This window comes from Pteronotus mesoamericanus, unplaced genomic scaffold (assembly GCF_021234165.1).
Source record: "Pteronotus mesoamericanus isolate MK-2021 breed Mesoamerican mustached bat unplaced genomic scaffold, CSHL_Meso_final contig_182, whole genome shotgun sequence".
Taxonomy (NCBI): Eukaryota; Metazoa; Chordata; class Mammalia; order Chiroptera; family Mormoopidae; genus Pteronotus; species Pteronotus mesoamericanus.
In genome coordinates, this window is record NW_026555078.1 from 25,028,260 (window position 1) to 25,049,843 (window position 21,584).

Genomic DNA, 21,584 nt, shown 5'->3' on the forward strand with positions numbered 1-21,584 from the left:
GAGCTGGGCCTGGAAGGATAGATACCGGGTTGGAGGGGGTCAGGAGGAAGGTGGGAGGCGGGCATCCCCACCCCCCACCTTCCCATTGCTGGGAAGCGGGGAGCAGGAAAGGGTGCACAGTTCCCCTGTGGGCATCCCTGGAGCCTGGTTCTCTCCCAGGTGGGGCTCCTCCAGGAGCTGGGCTGTAACCTGGACCAGACCAAGCTCCCCGAGCTCATGCTGACAGTCCCCTGCCTCCCAGGATGAAGAGAACGCCATCGTGATGCTGAAGCGGCATTTGCGGCAGCAGCGTGCAGTGGAGGAGTATGGGCGGAACATCAAGCAACTGGCCGGCCGGGCCCAGAGCCTGCTCACAGCAGGCCACCCTGAGGGGTGCGTGTGCCAGCTGGGGTGACTTGGCCGGGTCATGGGTGTCAGGCCAGGGGCCCCACCAACCAGGATCTGTTCAGGTTCTAGTGGGAAAACGGGCGGTTTTCCTGAAAGCAGGAGTTTGAGAAAGCTGCTTTCTGCACTCTTGATTGGCCCCATTCCACTTCAGGCCCTGGTTCTGTGCGGGTAACTTCAAACAGGGCCGACTGAGGTCTGGCTTGCAGAAAGATCAGAAAACAGAAAAGCAAAACTATCCTCTGAGTGAGTTGAGCGCCCCGATCTTTTGAAGAGTTAGTCTCTGCCACGCAAGGCTGAAGACTAATGTCACTTTTTATCTTCTGGTCCAGAAGGTACTCCACGATCTCACAGTCTTGTGGCAAAATTATTATAGAGGGGGTGGAGGAAGCAAACCTTTTATCTATCTTGGCGGTTTGGTTGTGTGGGTTCTGCATAAATGGGAGCTCATTGGGCCACACACCTCAGGCTGCCCCCAGTCATGGCTCGGTCCTCAGCTGCCTGCATCCGCAGCCACAAGCCCTTGGCAGCCACCTCAGCATCTCCCAAGGAGCCCCAAGGATGGAGCCCTGGGTACTGCACATCCCTCTCTGAAGAGCTAAGCAGAGCTACTAGGGTCCTGCTCAGACAGCCTGCCCCATCAGCCTCCTTGGGAGAATAGTGGAGAAGTCCCCCTTTGCTCTTGTCTCTCTAGGCTTCCCAGGGTGCAGGGCAATGACGGGAAGCATCCACCTCCAAGGGGGACACATTCTGTCATCCCCTGAAGCATCATGGTCTAGGAGTGGTTCCTTCCCTCCCAAACTCTTCCCTGGGAGACGTCACTGCCATTTCTCCTGAGCTGTGTGTCCCCACCTGTCCCTGTCACAAGTCCGGGAGGAGTTGGTCGGCTCCTCTGAGCTGGCTGCCCTGAGTTTTCTATCACCATCTCTGAACACTTTCTTGTTTTGAATTCCAGGGAACAGATCATCAGACTTCAGGGGCAAGTGGACAAGCAGTACGCGGGGCTGAAGGACATGGCGGAGGAACGCAAGCGGAAGCTAGAGAACATGTACCACCTGTTCCAGCTGAAGAGGGAGGCTGACGACTTGGAGCAGTGGATTGCAGAAAAAGAGCTGGTGGCCTCGTCCCCAGAAATGGGGCAAGACTTCGATCATGTTACTGTGAGTACTCACAGCAACCACTTTCTTCATCTTCCTCTAATGCAAGAGCCATTGCCCCAGACACATACACACACACCCCCTCCGGCTGCAAAATGCTGCACAGAGAGGCAGGCACAGTGGTGGGCGCTCCGGATGCCCTGCAGAAGGTGTGAGAGTGTGGCTCCAGGTGGTTGTAGCTGCCACGTGGGAAAGTCTACAGCCAGTGTGACGACACCACTCACCCCTGACCTCGATAACCACATTTCTTCCTACCCCCTGTCCAGCTGCTCCGGGACAAGTTCCGGGACTTTGCGCGGGAGACTGGGGCCATTGGGCAGGAACGGGTGGACAACGTGAATGCCATTATCGAGCGACTCATCGACGCGGGCCACGGAGAGGCAGCCACCATTGCCGAGTGGAAGGACGGACTGAACGAGATGTGGGCCGACCTGCTGGAGCTCATCGACACGCGCATGCAGCTGCTGGCCGCCTCCTATGACCTGCACCGCTACTTCTACACGGGCACCGAGATCCTGGGCCTCATCGACGAGAAGCACCGCGAGCTGCCAGAGGACGTGGGGCTGGACGCCAGCACCGCCGAGTCCTTCCACCGGGTGCACACGGCCTTCGAGCGGGAGCTCCACCTCCTGGGCGTGCAGGTGCCTTCTGTCCCTTGCTGCCCACCCACAGGCTCTGGGGACTTGCCTTCCACACCTTCTCCATGACCAGTTTCCTGGGGGCCGTGGGGTATCAGGTCCTCTCCTGGCTTCTACAGGGGAAACCTCTAGAACAGAGGCAACAGCTCAGAGAGGCAGCAGCTCAGGACAGGAAGGCAGGAACAGTGGTTTTTGGATGTCCTTCAGCTTCTAGTTCTTCAAACTGAATCTTTATAAAAACCCAATGCATAAAATACCTTAAAATACAATTTCTCTGGTGGTGCAAAATATTACAAGTGTTGTGAGCAAACACATATGTTTTCAAGCACCAGGTTCCATTCTAAGCTAAATACATATTCACTGAACCCCGGAGCCACCCTCTGAGGAAGGTACCGATATTATCTGCACTTTACAGATTAGGGAAAGCAGCCACAGCGAAGGTCAGTAAGGGGCCCGGGAACCTGCACATCAGTGGCAGAGCCCTGGCAGCCTGGCTATAGACACTGCGCCCTCAGCCACAGGGCTGCTCGGCCTTCCCACATGGGGGCTGCAGGAGCCCCCAAATCTGCCTAGATCCCCCCTCCTCCCTTCACAGGGGTGCCCCTGAGGGACCTCCACAGGTCCATAGGGCTTCTTCTACAGAGTGCAGTGTGATAGAGCCTGCGGCAAGGGGCCCCAGCTGTTGGGACTTGGTGAGCTTCCCACAGGGCAGAAGAGATGGGCTGTTGTGCAGCCTTGCACCGACCCAGTGGGGTTCAGGACCCGCAGTTCACCCAGAACGGGAGGCAGTGGCAGGTCCTAGGGATTTGTCCTTCAGCTGGAGGTGGAGCCTTGGAGGCGTCTGAGCCCTGAGGCAGGCCCAGCCCCACTGAGCCCTTAGGGAGGAGGCCTCATTGCCCTAGGGCGGGCCTCAAGCAGGGGTCTGGCCCCGCCCCTTCCTCAGAGAGGCCGCAGGCAGAGTGGTTACGTACAGGGACAGCTGCCCCGCCCTGCTGCTGTGAGTGACCTTAGGCCCGTGGCCTAGCCCCCTGTGCCTCCACTTCTTCATCTCCCAAACAGGGACAATAATAGTACCTTTTTCATGGGATGGTTGTAGAAATGAAGAGAGTAATAAATTAAAGTGTTTAGAACAGCTCCTGGTACATAGTTACTCTGATTATCATATCTCTGAGGAGATCAAAGGACATAGAATCCCTCTCGCTCCCCTTTGATGAGGATCAAAGCCTGAGGTGAGGGAGGGGTACCTTGGATCAGCAGAGGTGCCAAAGCAAGGGCCTTCTGCAGCACCCTCTGGGTGGTGCCTTCCAGCAGTGCCCTGGCAAGGGAGGCCGCAGCAGGCAGATGCCTCACCCGTCCCAGGCCCAACATGCATCTTTCAGGGGAACAATGCCCAGTTTTGCCTGCCCACAGGTACAGCAGTTCCAGGATGTGGCCACCCGCCTGCAGACAGCATATGCTGGGGAAAAGGCAGACGCCATCCAGAACAAGGAGCAGGAGGTGTCTGCCGCGTGGCAGGCGCTGCTTGACGCCTGCGCCGGGCGCCGCACCCAGCTGGTGGACACAGCGGACAAATTCCGCTTCTTCAGCATGGCCCGCGACCTCCTCTCCTGGATGGAGAGCATCATCCGGCAGATCGAGACCCAGGAGAGGCCCAGGTGAGGGGCGCGTCCCCAGGGCAGCCCCATGCCTTGGCCACGTTGTCCCAGAGGCTGGCAGCCCAGGGCACTGCCCTGAGGCTTCTCCCCGGAGGGACAGTCCTGCACTGTGGGTGCACAGGAGTCCTGGGGGGACAACTGAGGGCTGGGTCCTGGCAGAAACCGAGTGGCTCAGCTCCCGCTAGGAGGACTGACCATTTCCGAGTAAAGGGGATCCTGAGAGTGGCAAGAAAGATATCTGTCTGTGAGCTTCTACAGTGACGGCAGTGAAAATACAGGGTTCACTGTTGATTCTTCCCCAAGTGCTGGGTTATGAGGGCTGTTCCCCAAAACTCAAGACAGAGCTCATTGCTCGTGGGAGGGGGCAGCAGGCCCCTGGGCACCGAGAGCCTCAGCGGGAACCTGGGCGCTCTATGCACTTTGTGTCATGTTAGCAGGTATCTTTGGCCCTTGGCTCCCCCTCTGCCCGTCTGGTTGACCGCCTTTATATTTAACATCTTCATTGACATATAACTCACACACCATGCAATTCAGTATTCCGTGGTTTTTCATATAGTCACAACCATCACAATATAAATTTAGAAGGTTTTCATCGCCCCCAAAAGAAACCCTGTACCCCTCAGCCATCCTCACCCCACAGTCCCCCTTTCCTCAGCCCCTGGCAACCACTAATCGGTTTTCTGTCCCCCTAGACTTTTTACTTGTGTAGAGTTATGTACGGTCTTTCTTGACTGGCTTCTTTCACTCGGCACACCCTCTACAAGATTCCTCCATATTGTAGCATGCATCAGTACTTCATTCTTTTTTTACTGCTGAATAATATTCCCAGGCTGCTTTTGGGGTCCCTGCACTTTACTATGCCCTGGCCGTGAGCAGTGACAGACACCAAGGCATCAGTGTTCCCACTGGGGCCAGGCTGGCAGAGAAGGGAGCAGGCTCATACCCCCAGGCAGGGGGAGGGTGGACCCTCTGATCGGAACTTGGCATCAGGCTGACCAGTCACCAGCGTTTGCTTCTTCCTCAAACTCTCTCCCCGGCTCCTGTCCTCCTGCCCCACCCCCACCCCAGGGACGTCTCCTCTGTGGAACTGCTCATGAAGTATCACCAGGGCATCAGGGCGGAGATTGAAACCCGAAGCAAGAACTTCAACACCTGCCTGGAACTTGGCGAGTCCCTGCTGCAGCGGCAGCACCAGGCGTCCGAGGAGGTGAGGGGGACAGAGATGGCCTTCTCCCTGCCCTTGCCGCCACTCTTTCCAGACCAGACAGCTTCCTGGGAGCGTTCCTGGGAGGAGGCACATGTTTCTGTCCCCCAGGGAGCACTGGTGATGAGAGCCCCACCAAACCTTTCCAAGGGCGGGCTGCTTGTAGGGACAGCAGGCGAATAACCCGCCTAACGCCCACATGTGTGCATGTTTTGCAGTTGGCAACTTTCTAGGGGAGGCACATGTGCCTCAGAGAGGTTAAGCCACATGACCAAGGCTGCAGAGCTGGCAAGTGGCAGGGCCAAGACTGGAAGCCAGGTCTTTGTGACCAAGCCCATCCAGCATTCTTTGCAGGATCTCTCTGTGCCCCACCCCACACAGGGGGCGGGGTTACCAAAGCCTGTGCTGTTCTCCCTCCCTCCCGACAGATCAGGGAGAAGCTGCAGCAGGTGGTGTCCAGGAGGAAGGAGATGAACGAGAAGTGGGAGGCCCGCTGGGAGCGGCTCAGCATGTGTGAGTGCAGCCTGGGAGCCAGGGAACCCAGAGGGGCGGGGGCGGGGCTGACGTCACCGCTGCTGAGTGAAGAGCCCCCACAGCACACTCATCGTGAAAGATCCGTTTCCAAGGGCCTCAGGAGCCCCCTCAGGAGATGCGTACTGCAGGAACCAGCCAGCCAGCCCCCACCTCTGCAGCTCTCGGCCCCATTCCCCCCACCTCCTGTCAGGCTGGGACCCCTATAGAGTGTGACTTGGAGAGGGGTCAGGGTAGGGTTCTAGGGCATCCCAGGTGTTTGATCTGAGGCATGTCAGGCACAGAAGGAGCTCTGTCCTGCGCAGCTGGAGACTAGGAAAGGTGGAGAAATCCTACCACTCTGTTGGGCGCCACAAGCCAAGAAGACCTGGACTGGTCCCGTGGCTATTTGTGCACGATTTTGTGAGACAGCCAAGGGCTGGGAAAAGGGTGTTCAGGGCAGATGACAGCTCCTCAGAGGGAGACATCTAAACAACATCTTGTTTTCAAAATGGAGTTCGTTCTAATTGGTGGGTTTTTGAAGCATCACTGTCAGTAGAGATGAGGTAGGGGCCTGGTGTGGGGAAGGAGCAGCCTCAGGCAGGAGGTTACCACTGAGCAGGGTGTCCACGCAGTAACAAGCACACCTGTGTGGGCTTCGTGCCTGACTGCCGACTCTGAGTCGGTCTGCTGAGGGGCCCCCGGGGCCCCGCAGGAGCGGACCTTTGGAGGCTGACAGCCCCCTGGGCCCTGTGGGTGGGCCTGCACCTTGTTCTCCATGACAGTGCTGGAAGTGTGCCAGTTCTCTCGGGACGCATCTGTGGCTGAAGCGTGGCTGATCGCTCAGGAGCCCTACCTGGCCAGCCGGGACTTTGGACACACAGTGGACAGTGTAGAGAAGCTCATCAAGAGACATGAGGCTTTCGAGAAATCCACAGCCACCTGGGCAGAGCGCTTCGCTGCCCTGGAGAAGCCCACCACGGTGAGCGGGAGGCTGGGGTGGTGGGCAGCCACGCCTTCGGGGTACCCCAAGTCAAGAACCCTTAGCCAGTTATTGGACACCCAGAACCAGTGTAAAAGGCTCGGCAAGGTGGGAGAGTGGGAAAGAGGTAGGAGTGGTAGAAAGTACTGACTTTTGAACCCAAAGACAAATAGGGATAATCCCAAAAGGAACATACACCCGGGTGTGTTGTGTCTGAGAATGGTCGGTCCCGCCTCCTCGGTGGCTCTGACAGCCTTGGCCTTTTCCTCCCCTAGCTTGAGCTCAAAGAACGCCAGACCCTGGAGAGACCCGTGGAGGAAACTGGGTAAGTATGGGCAGCGCTGAGTGGCGGCTTCGCCAGAGCACCGTGCCAAGGGCAGGGCGAGGGGGGTGATGGTAAGGGAGAAGGGTATTTTAGATCAGAAACAGCCCCCTGATGTTTTAACACTACACCAGTGACCTCTCACACCTCGGTCACTAGTTAGAGAAATGTGGAGTGCCTAGGACTTACAGCCAGAGAAGAGCTTTCGATAACCCCAAATCACGAGTGGCCTGAAGACCTGCTGCAGACCAAGCTGGTAGAGGGCAGGGGCCGCTGCAGTGTCACCTCCCTTGCTCTGGGAGCCGGCTGAACACAGGCCCCGGAGTGTCCATTCCTGCAGTGTCTGCCTTAACCAGCAAGTTAAGGCAGATTAAGTGGCTCCTTGCCAAGCACCTGCCGGGCTGCCCAGAGGCTGGGGGGCGGGGGAGACCCATGGCATGAGTTCCCTGGAGGAGGGTGGGAGAGCCCGGTTTGGGGGTAGGCGCTGGCCTCAGAGAGGTGCTTGTTTCTAAAGAGGGGCTGTGTCTTCATAGGCCTCAAGAGGATGAAGGCGAGACAGCAGGGGAGGGTCCCCAAGTTCCCCATCCAGCGACCACCGTGAGAACGTCCCCGGTCAGTTTCCTGTCCCACTTGTCTAGTTCCTTGGAGTCGTTGCTGCCAGAACCCGCTCATCCCTACTAGGCTCGGCCAGGGGGCCAGGGCGGAGGTCGAGGACAGGCACACGCCACCCACCCGCCCCCAGACTCCTCCTTCAGATCAGTCTGCAGTGTTCACCTAGGTTTTCCCTTCAGCCCAGAAGAAACTGACATGCCAGCCCACTGACATGACTCTCTTAGTTTGGTTTTATCTAGTCTAATAAATTTAAATTTTCTTGTATAAATATGTCACCATCTACATCAGGGGAAACAGTTTATACAAAAATGATTAATTTTTATAAACCATCCTTTTTCCCATTTTCCCTCACTCCATCATTAATGCAGTGTCCCCTGCACGCACATGCGCGCGCGCACTCTCTCTCTCTCTCTCTCTCTCTCTCTCTCTCACCCACCAGTCACAGATAGACTGTCCAGTCGTGCCTGTCACAGGCATTTCAGGACGCCCACCCCCCAGCAGATTCCTCCCTCCCAGGCAGAGCCCGCCCCCTTGCACCGTCCTGGCCTGAGGCCTGCTGGTCAGTGAGTTTGGATGTGGAATTGGTTCTGGGGCAAGAACAAACTTGAAAGCGCCCTGCAGGCATGTGGAAGAGCCACAGGGCCAGTCCCCAACTTGCAGAAAGGAGGGTGTGTGGCTGAGGGAGAAATAGGAGGAGACTCAGACGCACCAGCTGCCAGTCACCACCTGGGCATACAGCTTCCGGACCTTGTCTGGAAGAGGTCTCTTAGCTAACAGGACCCAGGAGGTCTGTGCAGGAGGCCTGGGAGGCTGCAGCCCAGGTTTGAGGGAAGCGCCCTGGGGAATGGCTGACTGAGAAGAAAGCAAAAATTCAGCATGTGCCTCGCATGGCTTCACCACTGCATGTACCCCACTTCTACAGGGGCCCGGGTAAGCTTGCCAGAACTGTTGGGGGGTTAGGGAAGTTGGTATTCTAGGTGGAAATTTCTGGTACTCCAACCACTCCAGAAAAAAATACACACACTGTGAGAATTTCCTGTGCAGAATCCCTGTCGGGTCCACACTTCAGCTCTTCCCACACTTCTGTGACACATACATACTCACTCACTCACACACTCACACTGACTCTCAGCTCCCTTTGCGCCCCTCCTGCCTGGCCAGAGGCCTCCCTTTCTGAGCTGCACCAGCCCGTCATGTCCAGCAGAGGGCATTCCTGGGCTCCCGCTGGAGGGTCTCTCCCAGAAGTTCCCTCTGAAGCTCCCATCATCGCTTGTGGGATCTCAGGTGGACTTCGTCCCAGCCCCTTTCTCCCAGTGACAGCCCCCACTGGAAGGAGAGAGAGCTGGGGGCTGGCACAGACTGTGGACACAGGGGCTGGGACGGTCCCTGCCTCCCATACTACCTGCGCTTCGGTTGTGCATTCCTGTGTGTCTGTGTGCGGTGGTGTCCCAGGTCTGCAGGCTCCTTTGTGGCCACCCGAATGACTCCATCCATTGTTCGTGCCCTGTGCGTCTGTGCAAATTTAATTACATGTGAATCAGAGCCGCCTCCATCCAACAGCTGAATGTCAATGGGTTTGGGGGGAATAAAACCTGCTTGGACCCGCGTGTCTCTGGAGGGTGGAGTGAGCCCACATTTGAGACACTTCTCAGAGAGCCAGCCACACCAGCTGGGAAAGCTGGCCCATGCCCAGTACCGGGAAGAAACCAGATGGCGAATCAATGAACACCAGGCCCGAGGCCTCATGGAAACATTTCCTGCTGCTGCTCCTGTCTCAGCTCTCTGTTGAGTTTTCATGAGGATCCACGAAACTCCAAGGGAGGGTGTGATACCCAATTGGTCTTTTGATACGAGAATAAAAAAGAACAGGTCCCCCAGGGGCTGGGAAACCTTTGCAGAAACCGCAGGCCTCGCCCAGGAAGGGCTGGCTGGCTGCTGAGCCTTCCCTGGGTAGGCCTGGGCTACGGTGGCTGTCTGCTGTCCCTCGTGTGTGGTCTGGTGTCGGTGCTCTATAGAATAGATCCACGCGATGTTGCTTCATGTGAAACCCATCACTAGCGCATGCCAGCTTCCTGCTTGGGGGGACAGACGGGAGTGGACCAAGCACCTGAACCCCTGTCTAGGCTGCTGCACACCACAGGTGGCCACCCTGCAGGCCCCATCCGGGCCCTCCCCTTCCTGGCGCATGCAAGCGCACACACGTGTACACGCAGGGACTGAAGCACCATTCCCTGCACCACTGTTTTCTTCAAGCACATCATTGGAATGCATCACCTCCCTCACCTCTTTCTTTTCCACATTAGAGTTGTGTTCTGTTAAAAAAACAAACAAACAATCCATTCATACAGGTAAGTGTACAAATAAGTGTGTGGGGCCAAGCATAAGAAACAAGGTATTACAATAGGCAAAAGCCCTGGAGTAGGGGGCCAAGACGTTGGGTTGTAATCCTGAATTCTTCAGGAACCTTCCTGCATGATTTTAGACAAGCCACTTAATCTTTCTGGGTCTTGTTGCCCTTATAAAGCCCTATGCAGGATTATAGAAAGTCCAGAACATTCTGAAATGTCATCAATGTCTGAATGAAGGGAGGGGCAGAGGAAGGTTGTTTTCCCATTTCCTCTTGTCTCCTCTGTAGCTCGAGGGGACCTGGTTTGTGTTTGTCAGGTACCAGTGGCTGTGAGGCAGGAGATGGGAAGGATGGGGCACAGGGCCGGGGTGTTTGCCTTTGTCCTTGTTCAGGGAAGAGCAGCAGGGCTGAACCTCGGTTCCTGACAAGGTCAGTGCTCTGAAGGCAGCCCTGGGTCCTGGAGGGGACCCTGGCAGCGGGTGGAGCCAGCCCCCTCCCTCAGTGCCCGGGCACCCTCACCCCATCACCCTGTGTCCCCCGTCATCTTGGGTGTGGCTCTGGGAAGGGCGGGGGTCCTGCTAAGCTGCTCACCTTCCCGGCTCTGAATGCCTCAGAATCCTCAGTATGACATTTGTAGTGAGTTACTGGCTATTGAGATGTTGAGGTTGATTTCACAGAGCAGAAGTGGTATGGCAGAGGACCCGAGTCACCCCAGGATTCAGGGCCCCCATCCAACAGCCCTGGGACGTCTTCTGTGCCCTGGGCTCGTCCCTGGCTTTGTGGTGAGGAGCAGGGCCTGCCCTAGGAACTCGCCCAGCAGGGCTGCTCGGACAAGTCACACCCTGGAAAGGGATTGGTGCTTCTAGGGGCTGTGACAAGAAACAGTGTCTTCAGGGTTCATGGTTTGAGGCATTCACGCCCTGGCTGCCTTCAAGCCTCAAGGCTAGATCCAGTCTGTGGTTCAGGAGGACTCTAGGGCACCAGGCCAGTCCAGAAAGCAACTGCCTGGGTGCCATTTATTAGCAGGCCCCTAGTCGTCATGGAAAACTTTTACCCGAGCACTCACAGCCAGCACTCTTGCTGTGACCTTTGAAGACCGCCTGCAGCTGGCTTCCTCATTAAGGGTGAACACGGGGAGTGGAGACTTCTAGGTCCCTTGCCTCTCCCTCCCATAGGCTTCCAGGTCCCTGTTGCTTCAGAAGAATGATCAGCACTGGAACATGTGAGGGACGGGGCTCCAGGGGCTGACCGGATGCTGGATTGCAGCCCCTCCCATACCCCTGTGAGACAGGACACCCTTCACCCAGTGCCTGGCAGGCTCCAGCTGCTGTCACCCCCTTGGCAACCTGTACAACTGCCCCGCCCCCACCTGCCCCCAGCGGGCAGCCTGGAGCTTTAATCAGCAGCCAGAGGCCGGGCTCTGACGTCCTTGGATGGAAGGGATGTGGGTGTGGAGGCAGCAGCTGTGTTTCTTCTTGCCTGAGCAAGCTTTCCCCATCCCTTCTCCCCTCCCCGGTGAGGCCAAACGGAGCTGCTGTTTCAGGCATTTTGCAGTGAATGCCAGTGGGGCGTTTGCTCATAATGAGCAGACCCGGCCTGGAAAGAACTTTGGTTTTTGCCTAAACTTGGGTGTGTCCTTGTCTCCCCAGGATGCCTGAGTCAGCGTGGCAGGGGTGTGTCTGCCCACAGTCTGGCCCAGAGCCCTGGTCCTCCAGGCTCTTTCTGGACATCTGCTCGCTGCTAGGTGTGCCCAGCTCTTTGTGCTGTGGTCAGACGTGATCTTTCTGGCCTCGCTGCTCCAAAGGCCTGTCCGAAACTGTTCTTCCACACTATGTTTCACAGCATCCCAGATACTGATTGGGCTCAGGGCGGCCTCAGGTGACACCGGAGGCATTTCAGGAATGGGGCTTGAAGCTGCCCGCCTGTCAGATGGGTGGTGGACCCGGATGGGGGAGTCAGTGCCTTCTAACCCTTTTAGTCTTTCTAATGCTGACCCAGCAAGCCCCCTGCTCCTGCAGGGCCAGGGCCCGAAGAGCCCACACCAGTGGTGGGAATGACGGAGATGGTTCCCGAGGAAGCCTCTTCTCCGCTCCCCAAGATGCTGCTGGTGGATCAGGTCTCCCCACTCCCTGTCAGAAGGGACCTTGAACACTCCCCTCTCCACTCCTCCTCGCTTTACCGGGTGGCCTCCCGCGCAGTGTTCCCTCCCACTGTTTGCCCTGGTTCCCCGGCTGCTGTCTCAGACAGCCGCCCCTGGGTCACCGTGTTGGTGTGCTCCGCTCGCTCCATCCCACTTCTCATGAGAGCCCCTCCCCGTCCCGCCACCCACTGGGGAGCCCCTCACTGCCTGGTCCAGCGTCGGCTCCTCAGGCACCTTTTTTCTTACTCAGCAACCATTTCTTCCTCTCCTGAGGTTTGTCTCTGCTCATCCTAAGTTGCTCTCTCTTCATCTCTTTGGCTGTTCTCAGTTCAACAAACCATCTCTTTTCCTTTCCTTGCAAACAGTTGTCCTCTGAACAGCCTTCCCAGCCTGTCTGCCAATAGCTCCTCATCCCTCCTCCCTCACCCCTCACCCAGGGGAGGAGAGCCCAGACCTCAGGGGCTGGGGGAGGGTAAAACTCTCAGCCGTGACTGCGGCCAGCGCCCCCCACCCCCCAGTTCCCCAATGCTATTTGCTTGCCCAAGGCATCAGCAATAGGTCTCACCTGGTTCCAAGCCCCTCTTCTGGCCCCTTCCAGTGTGGCTCTGACATGACCTCGCTGCCGCCTCAGCTGACCAGCCACATGTCTTGGATAAGCTGAGCTTTTCTCCTTTAGACTGTGAACCCCATCAGATAGGTTCTTTCCTCTAGAATAGTACCACCCCTCCCCTTGCAACAGGAAGAGCACAGAGTTTGAAACCAGACAGGTCTGCCTCCTCAACCTTCTACTGGCTAGATGTGTGACCGTGGGCAAGTTGTCCATTCACCCTGCCCCCCGGGTCCCCTCATCTGTAAAACTGGTGTAGTGATGGCACTCTGCGCGCAGCAGGGAGCGCAGGGATTGAAGAGAGAACGTAGGTAGACTACCTGGCAACTAGTAGGTGATTAGTTATGTCTTCGTTTTTCCATTCAGTTTTTTTTCCTCCAACCCTCACTGTAGACTTTCATCTCTTAAAAGAAACAGCCTCCTTATGAATTCTAACATCCATTGCCTCAGCCTCCCAAACCTTCCTGGGGTACCTGTTCCTTGAGACCTGCTCCACCCACCCCCTGGGCCCAGTCCTTGTATGACATAGGCAAGACCATCGCGTGGCTAAGGTCAAACGTTCCCTTTCCGGGCTGCATCCTTATGCCCTGGTTCTCACTTATCAGCATCTCCTTTAGAGAAGCCTCCTCACTTGTGTTTCTTTGCTTGCTAGTGTATCTGGGATCACTGAGCATCTTCCGGAACCTCCAAAAGATCCTGTGTTTGCAAACCAGGTTATTGCTCTCCTGGAAGCTAGAGAGCTAGCTGTCTGTGTGCTGTGCCTTCCGCCACCTGCTGGATGAGCCTGGAAGCACACCTTCAACTTTTTTAGTCCGGAAAAGAAATGTACCCATCCTGCTCCACTTCCCCTCCCCTTCGTGAACGTCCTTTGTGGAGGAGACCCTCAACCCTTGCCTGCACCCTCGTTCAAGCCAGCTTCCCAGCAAGGCAGAACCCTAAAAAGTCACGCTTACACGATTGAGGAGGCCAGTCCCCCCACTGCCCACCCGCCAGGAACTGGGGCCTCTCCCTGTTGGATTCGGACCTAGTCTCTCTTGTCTGTGCCCTTCCCTCCCCTGATATCATGGGCCCAGCAGCCAGGGCACATGCCCACCTCTCAGTTGTCTCCCCCGAACCTGCCCCTCAGTCCCCTAGACTGGAGACCCTGGCTCCACCCCTCACCCCTCACCCCAGCCCCCACCCTCATCCGCCCTCATGCTGTCACTCCCACCGATGACCACAGGCTCACCAACAGACCGCTCCAGCCTAACACTGAGAATCTCAAAGCAGCTGGCCCTTCCCCTGTCGGCGTCCCCAGCCCTTGGGTGACATCTCTAGGCTGGGTGCCCTCAGCAGTGCAGGCATAACCTGGACAGCCTCCTAATGGCCTGAGGGCTCAAGCGGCAGGCCTTCTGCCTTACAGAATGGAGGAGAGAAGGGAGGCAGATCATCTCACCTGTCCGGGGTCTCTTGGCAGAACCTGCCTGTCTCTGCAGCCACACAAGCAGCCAGCACTGGGCCCTGGCTTCACAGACCCCTCGGCCCGTTGGGCAAGGCACAGCCTCCGCATGAGAGCCCAGCATGGTCCCCGCACTTTCCCAGCTCCCGTACCAAATGGCACAACGTGTATTTACCCCTGGAACCTGGGGCAGGAGGCCCCTCTGCCCAAACCATGCCACCATCTTCCTCTTCGGAGTCCCCTCCCCCAGCCCAGAGGAAGAGAAGCTCTGCCAGCCCCGGGCCTAAGAGAGGGCAGCAGCCACCAAACGCCGCGGCCTCCTCCTCTTCCTCTTCCTCCTCCTCCTCTGGCCTTGGCCTTCAGGACAGAGAGGACAGGGTGCATTTTATATTGTGTCCACATGAGCGGTCAAGAGCACATAACATTTCGTGCTCTTGCAAACTTTGCAAACATTGGAAAAGCCCTGTTTTCCAAAGCCAACTTACAACCCAGCCATTTAACTTTTGCAAAATGTCCCCACCAGGGAATGCGGGTCAGGCAGCCATTAGAAGGAAGTAGATGAAAGGTAAAATTTAGTTGGTAAGCAGTCCTGGAAAAATTCATCCTTATTCTCAGAGGATAGTTCCCCAAAGGAAGGAGAAAGTTTAAGAAGAAATGTGGACCCACAGGCCTCTAGTAAGACCAGCCCCAGAGGTTAGAGGCTGGGTGAGGGGAGCGAACATGGCTGAGGGGTCTGCCGGGCTCCGCTCCCAGGGTCTGCCATGCCATCTCCCGAGACCCAGGGCAGGCGAGGGGCGGGCTCCAGCCCACCCCCACCAGGAGCAGTGCAGCCAGGTGGGGACGTCAGGGATAAAAAGAGGCTTCACTTTCTGCAATACTATTCCACCTCCCCAAACTTTATACCCAGGTCAGGTCAAATGGTTGGCCTGATTGGGCGCACAGAACCCCAAACCCAGGCTACCAGCCCTATTCCTGCAACTCCTGCCCTTCCCCCCACTAGAGGACGATCAGGCAATGTTTTCAGCCCCTCAGATTCTTGTGGCCAATGCTGGCTCATTGCACTCTTGAAGATACAAATAGTGCAAGACACAGAAAGACGAGTGTGGCCTGGCCACAGCTCTCAAGAGGTTCTATGACAGAAAAGGATGAGAGCCCTAAAGATGTGATGAAAACTCAGGTCCGTCCAATTCTGGCGTGCATATTCCTAATTGCCTCCAATACGTATAAGCTGTGTGATCTCGGATAAGTTGCTTAATGTCTCTCAGCAAAGGTTCTTTCACAGATTGAAGGTATTAGGCTAGGGTAGTGCGGTTTCCAACTTTTCCAGTCATATTAACCTTTCCTTAAATAAGATCTTACCGGAACCCCAACTTATAACCATTTATTGAACAGCCCTAATTTTATGGAATACAAAAGTGACTAGCTTTACCTTTCTTCCAAGCACTGCCTGCAAACATCTCCGTGGAGCCTCCCTTCCCATTCCTTAGCACCATCTCCGGCAGACCCTGGTCACTTTTAGTCTGCCCAAGTGAAAGCTTCCATCTGATGTCCGACAGGGTGCCCACACCCTCCCACCCTCCATCTCTCCATTTCAGGTTTGATCCATATTTGTGGGACCCACAGTGGGGAGCACAGAGTCTGCTCTTTTCCAGCTTCTTTCCAGAGCTCTTGGGGCCTCCACCCATCTTCAGCAAGGGAGGAGGGAGGAGACAAGGGGGCAGAGTCTCATTACTGCCTGGGTCGGCCCTGGTCCTTCAGGTGTTCAGGCACAGCCTGCTTGGGGGCCTTCAAGGCTCTCCCCCCGCCTAAAGTCCAGCGGCCACCTAAAGTCCAGCAGCCAGGCCTTTGAGACAGGGTTCTGACTGATGCCTTAAGCTAGGCTGCCTTCCTCGGTAAGAGACCTGCCCATCCTTGCCTCACCTGGCAGTGGGAGGCAGGCTGCCCCTTGCTGCCCCTCTGTCCTACCCTCTCTTCTCCTGCAGCAGGCACCAGGACAGAGCAACAAGGACTCTGGGGCCCAGCTAGGGGACAGGACATGGGCACCTGACTGACATAGGAAGGCCCTTCACTTGGCTTGGGCAGCGGTGGGGAGAGCCCCACCCTCCACATGGAGGGGCGGGGCAGGGGTGAAGCCACAGTCTTTCCCCAGGGCAGGGACTCCTTACAGGCGACTGTCAACCCCTCCTGCGCATCAGAATGCATGACAAGCTTATGAAGAAATACTCAAGTGCAGACCCCGCTCCAGGCCAGTGAAAGCAGCCTCTTGAGGGGTCTGGGCCTGTTTTGTTAAAGCCCCCGAGGTGCGTGGAAAAGGCAGCCAGCCAGGCTTAGGAACCACTGCCCTCCTCCAAGAAATCCCCACCAAGTGACAGGAGCAGGACCAGTGAGTCCGGGCTCCTCCTTTTTAAGGTAGCGGGGGACACAAAGGGACTGCTGCCCTAACTTTGAGGCTTCAGATATGTGTGGAAGGTAAGAGAAGAGGTCCCATTCAACATCTTATACAAGTGTTTTCAAACCCGCCTTAACAGCAGCCCTTTGCTCCTAGGAAGTCTGGCCAGGGCCCACGCAAGAGCTCAGCCAGAGGCGGAGCGTGTGACTGAAGCAGCGGTGGGGGCCTGGGGCCGGGCAGGGAGCCGGGGCTTTGCCAGCTGTGTTGGAACCCCCGGATGAGATCATCGCTCAGGCCGCCTTCAGCTCACTCCAAGAACTTCTGTTGATGTTAGATTGTGGGTAGGAGGAGAGCCAGAGACGTGGGCGGAGTCTAGGGAAGTGGCCCGCTGGGCACCCCAGCAGGTGGAGGGGTCAGCCAGGGGGGCCGGAGGTGCATGGCAGAAGGGGACCAGGCTCAGGAGGGGCTGCTGGCTCACCAGGTCTCCTGAGCAGCCACCCCTGGGGCAGAACCCCAGCAAGGTGTGCTCCTCCCATGTGCCCCTGAGCAGGGGGAAGAAGAGAGACAGTGGCCTCAGGACCTGCAGCCGCCACCCCCCCGAGGGCCACAGGAGGAAGGGCAGGAGGAGAAACCCGGCGGGGATGAGAGGCCTGCCACAGAGCCCCTCTTTAAGGTCCTGGACACACCTCTGAGCGAGGGCGAAGAGCCTACAACGCTGCCGGCCCAGCGGGACCATGGGTACAGCGTGCAGATGGAGGGCTACCTGGGCCGCAAGCACGACCTGGAGGGGCCCAACAAGAAGGCATCCAACAGGTGTGTGGGGAAGAGGCCGCCGGTGGGAGGGGTGGGCGGCCCTCAGTGACTTCACCAACAGAGCCGCAGCAACACAGGTTTCTGTGTCGCAGGGAGGCCCTTTACCTATCTGGTCTTGAGAGCTCCTGGGTAGTCCCCTGAGCCAGCCCGCGGCTACCTGGCACGTCAGGGAAAGCCTGTCTTCAGTTCTGGTCCCAAGTTCAAACCCTGTGACCTGGTACAAGTTACCCAGCCTAAGTTAATTTCCCTATTTGTAAGACGGGGATGTTGATGATAGCACGCCTCTGGTACAGGCAGCGTGCCTGGCGCACAGGAAGAACTCAGAGAACGCTAGTGTTGTTTCTCTTATCCCAGCGCTGGGTAGGTCAGTCTTGGCACTAACAGCACCGCTTTGACCAAGTCCCACTTTTCACCAATCTGGGCGTCAGTTCCCCAGGTTTAATGTAGGAGCGGAGGCAGTGTGCGGTTGGCATAGGTGCGTCTGGAGGTCCCTCACCGACTATCACACAGTGACTCCATGACCTTGAGGAATTCATTCACAGACAGTGTCCATTCTTCACCCTGAGGAGGTCATGCCCTTGGATTTGGTCCATCCAGGGATGCCTCTATAAGCACTCTGGGGCCCTGCCTTCAGGCAGCGGTCCAGGGGGTCCCAGGGAAACAGGGCAGCTTCAGGGGGTTGAAGCCAGCCACATTCCCAGGGCCAGCTGGCAGCACACAGAGCCTGTCCTGGGGGACACCAAAGCTAACACCAATTCCAGAAATGCACGTGGGGACCCCACTGTCCTGAAGAGGTTTACTGCTTATGCGGAGAGTCCGCCAGGAAAGAGGAAGCTAGCATTCATTGAGCACCTACTGTGTGCCAGGCATTATGTTAGGACGGAGAGAACCTTCCTAACCACCCTGTAACATTGAGATTTCCATTTTCCAGATGGGGAAACAGTCTCAGAGAGGTTAAGTCATTTTATTCCAGGACCCAGGCCCTTCTTAGCAATTGCCTTACCTGGGCTATAGCTCAAAGGTGGTGGTGAGGGCCACAGGAAAGACCCCCAAGCTGGGCATCAGAAATCCGGGCTCTGTAAGACGGCTCGGCCGCCAGCTTTGTACAGGTCAAGTTCTCTCCCTGACCTTCCGGTCCTCCCTCCCTATGTGCCCTACTAGTTCTCCACCTTCCTGCCCCCAAAGGGAGGGAGTGAGGGAGGGGGAAAGAAAAAAGAAAGGAAGAAGAGGAGGTGGAGGAAGGAACAAAAGCTTAAGTGTTTCTCAGCACTGGTTTCTGTGAAAATGCAACATGTTTCCTGCTTATCAGCGAAGGGGCTCCCATAAGCCCACACAGTAGTTTATAAGCTTGTAGTTGTCACCACACATACCAGCTGAGATAAGCCTTGATTTACACTAATATGTTTCTTTTAAAAGTGCTAGTACAGCACACCTGGCATATATCAACAAAACAAAAAATAACAGCAACCACCAAAACAAACCTCTGCTTTATTCATTTCATAGTTCTGTAGTGAAAATCAAATATGCCAATGGTGTGGAAATGCTCTAAGAAGTTTACACTGTTGATCTTTAAGTCAATAATTCTATTTCTAAAAATGTACTTCAAGATCAGAAGTAAAGGCAAAGATTCATGTACAAAAATGTTTATCACATTGTTAAATTGTACTGTTTAAATTTCTAGTATCACATGGTCCACCAATGAAGGGATTATTTATATATGATGGGATACCATATAGCTATTCAGAACTACTTGCAAGAAATATTTGAGTATATGAGGAAACACTCACGATACAGTGTTAAACTTAAAAGCAGGATATAAAACTGGTTGTACAGTATAATCCAATTTTAGCTATATACAGAAGTGGGCAAAAGTAGATTTACAGTTGTGATACAAATACAATTAATAAATAACACAAGAATAAACTCTGTGTTTTGGGTACTCACAACTGTAAGCCTACTTTGGTCTACCCCCGTATGTGAGTAGAAAAAGACGTGAATATGTGAATCGAAAAAAAGACCAGAAGGAAATAAACGTTAATAGTTAACTTTTGGCAATGAAATTACATGGAGATTTTTTTTACAGTAAGATGTGTTACTATTTATCGGGGTGGGGGGGGAATGGTGTAATAGGAAAGGCACAGCTATAGGCACTGAGGACAGAGATGCTGTATCAGGACTCCGGGTGACCCGCCTTCTGCGCCGCTGCAGGTCCTGGAACAACCTGTACTGCGTGCTCAGGAACAGCGAGCTGACCTTCTACAAGGATGCCAAGAACCTGGCCCTGGGGGCGCCCTACCACGGAGAAGAACCCCTGGCCCTGAGACATGCCATCTGTGAGATCGCTGCCAACTACAAGAAGAAGAAGCACGTCTTCAAACTGAGGTGAGCTCCCCCGCCCCTGTCCACTGCCCCTTCCCTGGCTCTTTGATTTTGCATTGGTGGCTGGACAGGGGCCTGCTACAGGGGACCAGCTCCAAGCCTGAGTTGGCCCTCAGGGGTTTCTCAAATCCAAACGGCTAATGGCTAACCGTCCAGATTCTTACCTCTCAGAGGTGCTATGTGCCTGAAAGGGGGCTGTGGGTTGGAAGCCAGCCTTCCCTCTGTCCCAGGCAGAGGGCTCCAGAGGTGGCCCCAGGACAGGAACCCTTTTGTCCTCCCAGGCTGAGCAACGGCAGTGAGTGGCTCTTCCATGGCAAGGATGAGGTAAGTGCAGGGCAGCCCAGCCCAGACCCCTGCTAACAAAGGGGCGGGAGGAGGCTCAAGCCACTTGGCCTCCAGGCTCCCTCAGAATGGGCGGTCCTGGGGGCCCCCTCCCACCCTTTGCGGGGCCTCCCTGGAGAGGTGTGAGGCCCTGACCCTTCCCCCCTGTAGGAGGAGATGCTGTCCTGGCTGCAGGGTGTGAGCACCGCCATCAATGAGTCCCAGAGTATCCGCACCAAGGCCCAGAGCCTGCCCTTGCCCTCCATCACCGGCCCTGACGCCAGCCTTGGCAAGAAAGAAAAGGAAAAGAGATTCAGCTTCTTCCCCAAAAAGAAGTAGCCTCTTGCGGTGCCCCACAGGCGGGGCTGGGCTGCGGGTGCCACAGTGCCTCCCTCGACTGCCCAGGACAGGCTGGGGCGCCCTCGGCCTTGACCATGGCCCTCCTGCTGCCTGGTTGCCCGCTGCCTGCTGCCTGCCTGCTCCGAGTCGCGGGCCAGGGCTCCGGGGCCCACGCTGCACTGCAATACCTGCCTTCACCTGCCTGGCCCGATGCCTGCTCCCCCACCATCTGCAGAGCAGCTCTAGGGACGGAGGCTCCCAGCTCCACTGGGTCTCCAGGCCTGCGGGCAGAGTATGGTTTCCCCAGGCACAAGCCCTCCTCCCCACCCCACCCGGGCTGAGGATGCACCAGGCCCCCAGGCCCCACAAAAGCTGGAGAAGGCTGATGGGTTCACCTGATGCTGCCCACTCCCAAAGCAAGTCTTGCTTGGGGTCACCCCCTACTTAGTCAAAACCAAGGAAAGGGAAGAAGACACTGGGAATACCTGACCCAACCCTGGGGCATGAGGAAGGAGCCTCCAGATAGACACACGGGGCCCTAGGTCTGGGAAAAGGGCTGCTGGGGACTGAGGGGACCCTATGGGCCTCCTCCCCACTGGGCTTCCTCAGAACCGGGTCTCTCAACCTCAGGGGCCACCACATCCCTCCCCGCCCACCACCAAAAAAGCCGGGGCGGGGGGGAGGCACCCTTCAAGGTCCATGGGTCCTAAGTGCAAGGGGCCTCCCGCCACCTCCAGCACCCTTTGCTACCAAACATAGGTGGTAGAAGGATCAGGAAGCTCTCCAGCCAGTCTTTTCATAACTTCAGTTAGAGCTTAGGGCTAGGGCTATGGCTCAGACTGAAGCGGGTAGACAAGTCCCGACACTGCCTAAGGCGCTGCCTCTCCACTCTGGGAACCGCCCCCCCCCACCTCCCAGTAACAGCTGAACCAGCAATATCTGACTCAGACCCAGGACCCCTTAGAGACGGTACGGCCCCCAGATGCCAGACGGACAGCCCAGCACCTGGAGTGAAGCAAAGCCAAATGCCCAATGGATGCTGTCTACAGCTGGTACCAGCCGAGGGTACTGGCCGGACAGCCAAGTTCATGCATGACCTATCACCCTGGGGTGGCACACATGGCCACTCCTGAATGTCACCACCCACGTAACAACCCATAGCTGGGACAAACGCTGGGGCCAGAGCCATGAAGGTGTGGCGCCTTTGCTCAGCTTCTCCTGAAGGTTCTGCACGCCGGTCTGCCCCCCCGCCGTACCCCCACCCCAAGCACAGCCAAAGGGGCCCTGCAACCTAGAGCCGCGGGGACAGCCTTCCCCAGGCTGCTGCAGTCGGACTTCTGGAAGGAG

At 56.5% G+C, this 21,584-nt stretch overlaps 1 protein-coding gene across 1 annotated transcript in view; it reads left to right on the forward strand.

Annotated features, from left to right (window-relative positions):
* The window catches only part of SPTB (spectrin beta, erythrocytic), a 63,771-nt gene extending 42,288 nt beyond the window's left edge, over positions 1-21,483 (forward strand). The window contains exons 23-35 of the mRNA XM_054567437.1: positions 242-372; positions 1,340-1,544; positions 1,808-2,182; positions 3,590-3,834; positions 4,903-5,041; positions 5,467-5,551; positions 6,334-6,530; positions 6,806-6,855; positions 7,386-7,464; positions 16,936-17,198; positions 19,407-19,580; positions 19,859-19,901; positions 20,070-21,483. Coding sequence (XP_054423412.1) covers positions 242-372; positions 1,340-1,544; positions 1,808-2,182; positions 3,590-3,834; positions 4,903-5,041; positions 5,467-5,551; positions 6,334-6,530; positions 6,806-6,855; positions 7,386-7,464; positions 16,936-17,198; positions 19,407-19,580; positions 19,859-19,901; positions 20,070-20,237 — 2,154 coding nt within the window. The 3' untranslated portion in view covers positions 20,238-21,483. The remainder of the gene's footprint in view (positions 1-241; positions 373-1,339; positions 1,545-1,807; positions 2,183-3,589; positions 3,835-4,902; positions 5,042-5,466; positions 5,552-6,333; positions 6,531-6,805; positions 6,856-7,385; positions 7,465-16,935; positions 17,199-19,406; positions 19,581-19,858; positions 19,902-20,069) is intronic.
* Positions 21,484-21,584: the final 101 nt, after the last annotated feature.